Source organism: Electrona antarctica (genome assembly GCF_951216825.1).
Source record: "Electrona antarctica genome assembly, chromosome: 2".
Taxonomy (NCBI): domain Eukaryota; kingdom Metazoa; phylum Chordata; class Actinopteri; order Myctophiformes; family Myctophidae; genus Electrona; species Electrona antarctica.
The window spans coordinates 2,062,486-2,075,335 of NC_136807.1; the positions used below are offsets into that span (position 1 = coordinate 2,062,486).

At 41.0% G+C, this 12,850-nt stretch overlaps 1 protein-coding gene across 2 annotated transcripts in view; it reads left to right on the plus strand.

Moving 5' to 3' along the window:
- The window catches only part of LOC306916513 (syntenin-1-like), a 57,117-nt gene extending 44,983 nt beyond the window's left edge, over positions 1-12,134 (plus strand). For both annotated transcript variants that reach the window (XM_079494403.1, XM_079494402.1), the window contains exons 7-9: positions 8,172-8,343; positions 8,884-8,975; positions 10,925-12,134. In XM_079494403.1, the coding sequence (XP_079350529.1) occupies positions 8,172-8,343; positions 8,884-8,975; positions 10,925-10,979 (319 nt within the window). In that variant the 3' untranslated portion in view covers positions 10,980-12,134. The remainder of the gene's footprint in view (positions 1-8,171; positions 8,344-8,883; positions 8,976-10,924) is intronic.
- Positions 12,135-12,850: the final 716 nt, after the last annotated feature.

The following is a 12,850-nucleotide window of genomic DNA, read 5'->3' on the forward strand; positions in this document are numbered from 1 at the left end:
GTTGCCAGTTCAAACCCGGGCTCCCCCAGAGTTACTGTCGAAGTGTCCTTGAGCAAGACACTGAACCCCTAATTGCTCCCGATGTGCTGGTTGGTACCTTGCATGGTTTCCGCCGCCATCGGTGTATGAATGTGTGTGTGAATGGGTGAATGTTATGCACAATCTATGTAAAGCGCCTTGGATAAAGGTGCTATATAAATGCACCATTTATTCATTTATTTATGCTCTGGTAGGCTGTTCCACACCTGGACAGCAGTGTGGAGAAAAGTTCTGTCCAATGTCCGTGTTTTGGAGCCTGGGGGGTCGAGAGCATGTTCTGGTGTGGCTGTGCATCGGCGGGTGTTTCGCCGTCTGGTGTAAGGTGGAGGGAGCATGTCCTGGAGGTCCTTAGGGCAGTGGGTGGTGTGCATCAGTAAGTGGAGGGAGCATGTCCGGGAGGTCCCTAGGGCAGTGGGTGGTCTGGTGTAAGGTGGAGGGAGCATGTCCTGGAGGTCCTTAGGGCAGTGGGGGTGGAGGGAGCATGTCCTGGAGGTCCCTAGGGCAGTGGAGGGAGCATGTCCTGGAGGTCCCTAGGGCAGTGGAGGGAGCATGTCCTGGAGGTCCCTAGGGCAGTGGGGGGGGGTGCATCAGTAAGTGGAGGGAGCATGTCCTGGAGGTCCTTAGGGCAGTGGGTGGTGTGCATCAGTAAGTGGAGGGAGCATGTCCTGGAGGTCCCTAGGGCAGTGGGTGGTGTGCATCAGTAAGTGGAGGGAGCATGTCCTGGAGGTCCTTAGGGCAGTGGGTGGTGTGCATCAGTAAGTGGAGGGAGCATGTCCTGGAGGTCCTTAGGGCAGTGGGTGGTGTGCATCAGTAAGTGGAGGGAGCATGTCCTGGAGGTCCTTAGGGCAGTGGGTGGTGTGCATCAGTAAGTGGAGGGAGCATGTCCTAGAGGTCCTTAGGGCAGTGGGTGGTGTGCAAGTGGAGGGAGCATGTCCTGGAGCCGGAGGTCCCTAGGGCAGTGGGGGGGGGGGGGGGGGGGGCATTTTGTACAGGACTGTAGTGGCGGCAATGTGCCTTAAGGCTGTCGATGGAAAGTGTTGTACTGGCAGTGTCCTGGTAAACTCCAATTATTATGAGGGCCTTCCTCTGAATATTGTCCAGCAGACCAAGATGTGTTTAGGCATCAGCCTGAAGAAGGTCTTTGACCGAAACGTTTTACAAAATAATTGTTGGGGTACCTGGTGCTATGGAAGCAGTTCGCTAGATGCCATGAAGGTATCATTTTCTTGGTAAGCAGCCCTACTACTCCACCCATACTGCTTCTGGAATGGAACGGTGCCTGGAGACAGAGTCCAGCTGACGTTGATGGAACACAATATAATGATATTAAATAATGTACATAATAATAGGCATCTATAACCTTTAACCCATTTAGACCTGAGACCTGATTCTATAAAATGTCTTCTCTTCTTAAATCAGTTTCCTGAAAACATAATGTTTCTATATCAGTGGTTTAAACATAATGTTTCTTTATCAGTGGTTTAAACATAATGTTTCTATATCAGTGGTTTAAACATAATGTTTCTATATCAGTGGTTTAAACATAATGTTTCTATATCAGTGAAAACATAATGTTTCTATATCAGTGGTTTAAACATAATGTTTATATATCAGTGGTTTAAACATAATGTTTCTATATCAGTGGTTTAAACATAATGTTTCTATATCAGTGGTTTAAACATAATGTTTCTATATCAGTGAAAACATAATGTTTCTATATCAGTGGTTTAAACATAATGTTTCTATATCAGTGAAAACATAATGTTTCTATATCAGTGGTTTAAACATAATGTTTCTATATCAGTGGTTTAAACATAATGTTTCTATATCAGTGGTTTAAACATAATGTTTCTATATCAGTGGTTTAAACATAATGTTTATATATCAGTGGTTTAAACATAATGTTTCTATATCAGTGAAAACATAATGTTTCTATATCAGTGAAAACATAATGTTTCTATATCAGTGAAAACATAATGTTTCTATATCAGTGGTTTAAACATAATGTTTATATATCAGTGAAAACATAATGTTTCTATATCAGTGAAAACATAATGTTTCTATATCAGTGGTTTAAACATAATGTTTCTATATCAGTGGTTTAAACATAATGTTTCTATATCAGTGGTTTAAACATAATGTTTCTATATCAGTGAAAACATAATGTTTCTATATCAGTGGTTTAAACATAATGTTTCTATATCAGTGAAAACATAATGTTTCTATATCAGTGGTTTAAACATAATGTTTCTATATCAGTGGTTTAAACATAATGTTTCTATATCAGTGAAAACATAATGTTTCTATATCAGTGAAAACATAATGTTTCTATATCAGTGGTTTTAACATAATGTTTCTATATCAGTGGTTTAAACATAATGTTTCTATATCAGTGGTTTAAACATAATGTTTATATATCAGTGGTTTAAACATAATGTTTCTATATCAGTGGTTTAAACATAATGTTTCTATATCAGTGGTTTAAACATAATGTTTCTATATCAGTGGTTTAAACATAATGTTTCTATATCAGTGAAAACATAATGTTTCTATATCAGTGAAAACATAATGTTTCTATATCAGTGGTTTAAACATAATGTTTATATATCAGTGGTTTAAACATAATGTTTCTATATCAGTGAAAACATAATGTTTCTATATCAGTGAAAACATAATGTTTCTATATCAGTGGTTTAAACATAATGTTTCTATATCAGTGAAAACATAATGTTTCTATATCAGTGGTTTAAACATAATGTTTATATATCAGTGAAAACATAATGTTTCTATATCAGTGGTTTAAACATAATGTTTCTATATCAGTGGTTTAAACATAATGTTTCTATATCAGTGGTTTAAACATAATGTTTCTATATCAGTGAAAACATAATGTTTCTATATCAGTGGTTTAAACATAATGTTTCTATATCAGTGGTTTAAACATAATGTTTCTATATCAGTGAAAACATAATGTTTCTATATCAGTGAAAACATAATGTTTCTATATCAGTGGTTTAAACATAATGTTTCTATATCAGTGGTTTAAACATAATGTTTCTATATCAGTGGTTTAAACATAATGTTTCTATATCAGTGGTTTAAACATAATGTTTCTATATCAGTGGTTTAAACATAATGTTTCTATATCAGTGGTTTAAACATAATGTTTCTATATCAGTGGTTTAAACATAATGTTTCTATATCAGTGGTTTAAACATAATGTTTCTATATCAGTGGTTTAAACATAATGTTTCTATATCAGTGGTTTAAACATAATGTTTCTATATCAGTGGTTTAAACATAATGTTTCTATATCAGTGGTTTAAACATAATGTTTCTATATCAGTGAAAACATAATGTTTCTATATCAGTGGTTTAAACATAATGTTTCTATATCAGTGGTTTAAACATAATGTTTCTATATCAGTGGTTTAAACATAATGTTTCTATATCAGTGAAAACATAATGTTTCTATATCAGTGGTTTAAACATAATGTTTCTATATCAGTGAAAACATAATGTTTCTATATCAGTGGTTTAAACATAATGTTTCTATATCAGTGAAAACATAATGTTTCTATATCAGTGAAAACATAATGTTTCTATATCAGTGAAAACATAATGTTTCTATATCAGTGGTTTAAACATAATGTTTCTATATCAGTGAAAACATAATGTTTCTATATCAGTGGTTTAAACATAATGTTTCTATATCAGTGGTTTAAACATAATGTTTCTATATCAGTGAAAACATAATGTTTCTATATCAGTGAAAACATAATGTTTCTATATCAGTGAAAACATAATGTTTCTATATCAGTGAAAACATAATGTTTCTATATCAGTGAAAACATAATGTTTCTATATCAGTGAAAACATAATGTTTCTATATCAGTGAAAACATAATGTTTCTATATCAGTGAAAACATAATGTTTCTATATCAGTGAAAACATAATGTTTCTATATCAGTGAAAACATAATGTTTCTATATCAGTGGTTTAAACATAATGTTTCTATATCAGTGGTTTAAACATAATGTTTCTATATCAGTGGTTTAAACATAATGTTTCTATATCAGTGAAAACATAATGTTTCTATATCAGTGGTTTAAACATAATGTTTCTATATCAGTGGTTTAAACATAATGTTTCTATATCAGTGGTTTAAACATAATGTTTCTATATCAGTGAAAACATAATGTTTCTATATCAGTGGTTTAAACATAATGTTTCTATATCAGTGGTTTAAACATAATGTTTCTATATCAGTGGTTTAAACATAATGTTTCTATATCAGTGGTTTAAACATAATGTTTCTATATCAGTGGTTTTCAAGCTATTTCATGTCAAGGACTGGGCGGCGGTGGATCAGCGGTAGAGTGCCCCCCCCCCCCCCCCCCCCTCCCATCCAGAGACAATTAAGGATACGAGTTAAACATGTTCGCTGTGAACGAATATATATTCAAAGACTTGCACACATTTTCTCGCTTTTTTCAAAAAACAGCAGATCTACAAGCTCATAGCTCTATAAGCTTGTAGATCTGCTAATTTTCAACAGCTCAAGTTTAAAAAAAAGAATGGTTAAAGTGGTTACAAGCTAAGGTGACACAGGCAGGCAGTTCCAGGTCTTAACAGGTAAAACGGTTAAAACCATTATGTATGTTCTGATTTAGGGTGGCAGAGTACAGTAGACAGAAACTATAGTAAATACGCACATCACTTTGTGGAGGTGCTGGGTTCGAAAAATGACATATGAAAAGAGAGGGAACCCGCACACTCATATGCTCCAAAAGATACATTTATTGACGACGTTTCGAGTCAAGGCTCTGGTCAAACTCAAGTTGTCAGAGTACAGTAGACAAACATGGATCTTACTGAACTTATATTAACTGAAGCCAATACCAGACATTCTTCAATCTTTGTCTCCCTCTGCTGGTCATCTCTCCACTCTGAGGGTTTGCTGATAATAATTGTTGGCACACACAGTGTTTGTGCTGCTTTGCCTTTTAACAGACCTGAACTATACTATATATAATCTCTTAACCCAATATATACAGTAAACGCATAAGTAATTGTCATTGTTTTTTTTCATTCATTTCCATTTTAGTTGCACCATTTTCTTCAATCTACTTCAATCGATTTATTTTAGTGGAGGTACTTCTTGTTTTCCTGTCATTCCCCAGATTTCCTTCTGTTTTTGTGTCTCCCATTGTGACACTTTAACAATGGGAGACACTAACAATGGGAGACACTAACACTGGGAGACACTAACAATGGGAGACACTAACACTGGGAGACACTAACACTGGGAGACACTAACACTGGGAGACACTAACACTGGGAGACACTAACACTGGGAGACACTAACAATGGGAGACACTAACAATGGGAGATACTAACAATGGGAGACACTAACACTGGGAGACACTAAAAATGGGAGACACTAACACTGGGAGACACTAACACTGGGAGACACTAACAATGGGAGACACTAACAATGGGAGATACTAACAATGGGAGACACTAACACTGGGAGACACTAACAATGGGAGACACTAACACTGGGAGACACTAACAGTGGGAGACACTAACAATGGGAGACACTAACAATGGGAGACACTAACAATGGGAGATACTAACACTGGGCTAACACTGGGAGACACTAACACTGGGAGACACTAACAATGGGAGACACTAACAATGGGAGACACTAACACTGGGAGACACTAACAATGGGAGACACTAACACTGGGAGACACTAACACTGGGAGACACTAACACTGGGAGATACTAACAATGGGAGATACTAACACTGGGAGACACTAACACTGGGAGACACTAACAATGGGAGACACTAACAATGGCAGACACTAACACTGGGAGACACTAACACTGGGAGACACTAACACTGGGAGACACTAACAATGGGAGACACTAACAATGGGAGACACTAACACTGGGAGACACTAACAATGGGAGATACTAACAATGGGAGACAGCAGCTGGAACCTCTCTCACTGTATGCAATATTCAGACACCCAAACTAGTGGCCAAAAAAAATGCATATTTGGTTGGGTTGATTTTAGAGGCGAAAGGCCAAAGAACCGTTGTTACGTTTCTGTTTTGTTGTGATGACGTGATCAAAATGTAATCATGTCTTTTTTCCTTTATCATGTAGCTCTACAACAAAGTTCCGGCCATGATGCAATGGCACAAAAACTGGCAAAAAAATAATAATTATATATAATATTAATCATATTCGGGTATTCGATTTTTGGGCCAACTGTGTCCTATATTCGGTATTAGGTTTCGTCCAAGAACGTCCCATTGGGTGCATCCCTACCCAATAACACCAGTGACAGAATGTCCCATTGGGTGCATCCCTACCCAATAATACCAGTGACAGAATGTCCCATTGGGTGCATCCCTACCCAATAATACCAGTGACAGAATGTCCCATTGGGTGCATCCCTACCCAATAATACCAGTGACAGAACGTCCCATTGGGTGCATCCCTACCCAATAATACCAGTGACAGAACGTCCCATTGGGTGCATCCCTACCCAATAATACCAGTGACAGAATGTCCCATTGGGTGCATCCCTACCCAATAATACCAGTGACAGAATGTCCCATTGGGTGCATCCCTACCCAATAATACCAGTGACAGAATGTCCCATTGGGTGCATCCCTACCCAATAATACCAGTGACAGAATGTCCCATTGGGTGCATCCCTACCCAATAATACCAGTGACAGAATGTCCCATTTGGTGCATCCCTACCCAATAATACCAGTGACAGAATGTCCCATTTGGTGCATCCCTACCCAATAATACCAGTGACAGAATGTCCCATTGGGTGCATCCCTACCCAATAATACCAGTGACAGAATGTCCCATTGGGTGCATCCCTACCCAATAATACCAGTGACAGAACGTCCCATTGGGTGCATCCCTACCCAATAATACCAGTGACAGAACGTCCCATTGGGTGCATCCCTACCCAATAATACCAGTGACAGAATGTCCCATTGGGTGCATCCCTACCCAATAATACCAGTGACAGAATGTCCCATTGGGTGCATCCCTACCCAATAATACCAGTGACAGAATGTCCCATTGGGTGCATCCCTACCCAATAATACCAGTGACAGAATGTCCCATTGGGTGCATCCCTACCCAATAATACCAGTGACAGAATGTCCCATTTGGTGCATCCCTACCCAATAATACCAGTGACAGAATGTCCCATTGGATGCATCCCTACCCAATAATACCAGTGACAGAATGTCCCATTGGGTGCATCCCTACCCAATAATACCAGTGACAGAATGTCCCATTGGGTGCATCCCTACCCAATAATACCAGTGACAGAACGTCCCATTGGGTGCATCCCTACCCAATAATACCAGTGACAGAACGTCCCATTGGGTGCATCCCTACCCAATAATACCAGTGACAGAATGTCCCATTGGGTGCATCCCTACCCAATAATACCAGTGACAGAATGTCCCATTGGGTGCATCCCTACCCAATAATACCAGTGACAGAATGTCCCATTGGGTGCATCCCTACCCAATAATACCAGTGACAGAATGTCCCATTGGGTGCATCCCTACCCAATAATACCAGTGATAGAATGTCCCATTGGGTGCATCCCTACCCAATAATACCAGTGACAGAATGTCCCATTGGGTGCATCCCTACCCAATAATACCAGTGACAGAATGTCCCATTGGGTGCATCCCTACCCAATAATACCAGTGACAGAACGTCCCATTGGGTGCATCCCTACCCAATAATACCAGTGACAGCCTCCCATTTTTTGGGGGTAATGGAAGGCGGGGCTTTTCAGAGTAAAATCTACCTCATCTGCTTTGCACTCTAGCACCTTTTATTTTTAATAATTCCGGCACACTGGAAGTGTTAACAAATACTGGGCCTAAACATGTCCCTCTCTGTCCCTCCAGGCCGTTCCAGTGCACCATCACCCTAAACATGTCCCTCTCTGTCCCTCTCTGCCCCCTCCAGGCCGTTCCAGCGCACCATCACCCTAAACATGTCCCTCTCTGTCCCTCCAGGCCGTTCCAGCGTACCATCACCCTAAACATGTCCCTCTCTGTCCCCTCCAGGCCGTTCCAGCGCACCATCACCATGCACAAGGACAGCTCAGGACACGTGGGTTTCATCTACAAGTCTGGAAAGATCACCTCCCTGGTGAAGGAAGGCTCCGCTGCTCGCAACGGCATGCTGACCGACCACTACATCTGTGAGATCAACGGGCAGAACGTCATCGGACTCAAGGTCGGCCTCCTTTTGTGAATATCTTTGCTGTCCGGAGGAAATCTCATAACTCCAAAATGAAAAATATACATTTTTAAAGAAATTAAGAAAATCATATTTTTTTACAATAAAGGTCATAAAAGTTGGTGTTGTGACACCAACCGGACAGCAACGAGATATGCTTCATGTTGTCTCTTTTGGCATCCTTGAGGGTTAGCCTTAACTTGTAATATCATAACCTTCCCAATGAATTAGTCCATACCATAACCTTAACCTTAGTTTTTATTTCGTTTTTGTAAGTGGAAAAAAAGGTAGTTGATTCTTCGTCATTGTTTTAGTTGACAAAATTAATGCTGCACACATCAGACACATATTTTTCTGATTTTTCACAAGTAGTGTTATGACACCATTTTGACATTTAAAGAGACTCAACATTGTCAGTATTTATGGATACAAACATATGAATTAAAAACAGTTGTTGATACATAACAGCACATAAACATAGCATATTTTGAGCTGCTCTTAATTTTCTGTACCCCCCCCCCCCCTCCCCCCCAACAGGATTCTCAAATCAAGGACATCCTGTCCACCTCTCCCACTACGATGACCATCACCATCATGCCCAAGTTCATCTACGAGCACATGATAAAGAGGTACGGCTACAGTTCACAGCTACAGAGATTAAAATTTTGCATTTTGCAACAGTTTATAGTTAACCGTTTCCATCCATCCGACGTGTCAGCACGTCCTAGGGAATCGAACCGTGGGGTGCATCCGACGTCCTCACACGTCTTAGCGCATCCTCAATGATACCGGGCGAAATAAGAATATTCTGAATTTTTTATTTTTTATTTGTCAGTTCGCCTTTCGGCTACCGTATGCTACACTCTAGGCAATTGTTAGCTTACCATTGACTTAGCCGTTAGCGCGGCGGAAAGAATGACTCGTCTCTCCTAATCCAGGGCGCTCTCCGTGGTGTTGAACGAATCGATATACTGGCGCTTCATTTCTGCTCCTCATCCGTCTCTCCCGCAAAATATGAACGCTTTTTGGATCATATATCGTATAAATTAAAACGATCGCAATGTAAGCTAGCTATGTAAAGTAAACTTTTTTTTAGTGGATTGTTTCCGGGTCGTGGGTTTCCGAGTAAAAGCGGCCATGTCTTTCCGGCAGACCTCCCCGTGGGAGGTTAGGGTTAGGGTGAGGGTTTGAGATAGGTTGTAGTTGTAGGACTAATGACTCAGACTGGTCTAACCAATGAATGACTCATACTGGATCTCTTGTCCACTAGTCCCTTCCTAACATTTTAGTCTAGTTTTTAAACGTTGACGAAATTATAGTTAGTTTTAGTCATCAAAGCTTAGTTTCCATGTAGTTTTCGTCAGTGGAAAAAGGTAGTCAACGAACATTTTTCGTCTTAGTTTTAGTCGACGAAATCAACACTGGTTCGAAGTCACATTGAAATACAGCAGGAAACCCCCGTTCCAGCACCGCCTCGGCAGCATGCCTCGCTAATCATTAGGCTTCCAGCTCTAACGTCCTGGGTTCCAGTCAGCTCCGGGGCGCGGTACCACCGAGCGCGCTAAAGCGAGCGAGTTGCTGTACCGAACGTTGCGATGTCTGCTTCCGCCGACTCAGCGCCGTACGAGTTATGTCCCGATACGCACAGAATCATAAATCCTTTTTAGTTTTTTTACACATGCAGTAAAGCGTGCTGGTAGGCCAGTTGATAATGAACTAACAACCTACCAGAGGTGCTGATAGGCCAGTTGATAATGACCTAACAACCTACCAGAGGTGCTGGTAGGCCAGTTGATAATGAACTAACAACCTACCAGAGGTGCTGGTAGGCCAGTTGATAATGACCTAACAACCTACCAGAGGTGCTGGTAGGCCAGTTGATAATGACCTAACAACCTACCAGAGGTGCTGGTAGGCCAGTTGATAATGACCTAACAACCTACCAGAGGTGCTGGTAGGCCAGTTGATAATGACCTAACAACCTACCAGAGGTGCTGGTAGGCCAGTTGATAATGACCTAACAACCTACCAGAGGTGCTGGTAGGCCAGTTGTGACCTACTCATCCATACGGGATGAGAACGGTTTAGTTATACCAGCGGTAATGAATCACCGTTTACCGACGGTATGGCGTACTCTGGAAAAGAGCGTCTGCTAAAAGCCTGAATTGTCCATTTTAATTGTAAATGGTATGCTAATTTGCACAAGTAGTAGTAGTAGTAGTAGTAGTACGCTGCTTCTTTGCCTGGAAAGGAGCCAACTTAGGCGGTTCGGGCATCTGGTTAGGATGCCTCTCGGGCGTCTCCCTAGGGAGGTTGTCGAGGCATATGTCCCACTGGGAGGAGACCCCGGGGCAGACCAAGGCGCAGTTGGAGGAAACACATCGACTCACTGGCCTTGGAATGTCTCGGGATCCCCCAGGAGGAAGTCACTAATGTTGCTCTGGAGAGGGAAGTCTGGAACACTCTGGTGGAGCTGTTGCCTCCGCGACCCGACTACGGATAAGCGGTTGAAGATGGATGGATGGATGCTAATTTGCATGTGTGTGTGTGTGTGTGTGTGTGTGTGTGTGTCTGCCAGGATGTCTACCGGCCTGCTGCGTTCAGCCATGGACCACTCCGTCCCCGAGGTGTGAGCAACCAAGCAGATGTCGCTGGAACAACGACATCTCAAGTCAAGGATATCTACAATCTATAGAGAAAGATCCTTCTCTAAACTCTCTCTCTCTCTCCATTCCTTATACCTCCAGTCTTTCTCTCTGTCCGTCCGTCTGTCCGTCTGTCTGTCTGTCTGTCTGTCTGTCTGTCTGTCTGTCTGTCCAATCGCTATGATTCCCATCCCCACTGTATCGGTCTCTCTCTCTCTCTCTCCTTCTGTCCTCCAACGGACCCAATTCCTGCATCAACAATCATTCCTGTTGCTAAAACCATTCAAGATGCCTTTCTTTTCCTCCATTTGTTTCTAGGGATGCACCGAAAGGGAAATTCTTGGCTGAAACCGAATACCGAATATAGGAAACAGTTGGCCCGAATACCGAATATGATTCATATTATATATCTTTTTTTCCTACCATTGCTGTCATGGCCGTACCTTTAAAGCTACCTGATTTATGGCAAAATAAATGGTTATGGCAAAAACCTAACTTAAATAATAATCACTATTATGGGTCCATAAAACATTTATTCAGCTCTTTTGAATGCATTAATCGCATACACTATTCGGTGATATATTTTCTGCCTATTCGGGCCGAAACCGAATAGGCCGAAAATGCATTTTCTTTTTTGCCATTTTCTGCCGAATATTTTCTGCGGCCTAATATTCGGTGCATCACTATAATTTCCATCTATCTCTGTATGTTATTCAATATTATGCCAGTTACCTTCTTCCTCCTCCTGTGTGTCACATAGTACTTTTTATACGTTAAACCGTGTAGTCTAAGTTTAAACGTTTTTGTCGTCTTGATATGCGACATTGAGGACCGTACATAACTTTGTTTCTTTAAAAAAACATAAAGAAGCCATGCACACGCTATACCGCGAGTCCAGAGCTTCCTCCTGATGTGGAAGACGGATCATTTGGCAAAGTGACCTTTTTCACCTCTTCTTCTCTCTCGCATCAAAATGCTGTAAAGAGCCATTGATCTCCAGTGGTCGTTCCTCCATCAAAGCCATTGATCTCCAGTGGTCGTTCCTCCATCAAAGCCATTGATCTCCAGTGGTCGTTCCTCCATCAAAGCCATTGATCTCCAGTGGTCGTTCCTCCATCAAAGCCATTGATCTCCAGTGGTCGTTCCTCCATCAAAGCCATTGATCTCCAGTGGTCGTTCCTCCATCAAAGCCATTGATCTCCAGTGGTCGTTCCTCCATCAAAGCCATTGATCTCCAGTGGTCGTTCCTCCATCAAAGCCATTGATCTCCAGTGGTCGTTCCTCCATCAAAGCCATTGATCTCCAGTGGTCGTTCCTCCATCAAAGCCATTGATCTCCAGTGGTCGTTCCTCCATCAAAGCCTTGCCATAACTGTACAGAATATAATAGCTGGTCTCTCATTCCCTGTAATAGTCTTCAGACAACACTCATATAGGAATAGTAAATGTCTCATGGGTAGGAAATGTTCTTTGACTTCATCTTAGTCTCCATCTCAAGACACTTATTTCTGACATTGTAAAAAATAAACACAAAGGCATGGTATTCATGCCTTGCATTGTTAAAGGATGTGGGTTTAGATTTTAAAATCTCTCACAAAAAAAACAGATTTGGAGGAACCCAATGTTGTCCATATTGATATTTGGCTTGTAAATGTAAATTTTCCAAATGTACAAGTCTGGCTTGGCCCTATAAAAACCTTCTGTAAGTTATACTAAAACGATCCTAAACAAAATGCCATGCTTTGGAGAGGCCTTGTGTGAAGATGATTAAAGTTGTAAAAACATTATTTTTGTCTGGGAGACAGATGGAGATGTACAGTATGCTATCGTTCCACTACACAGCTTTTTGGTTTTGTTTTG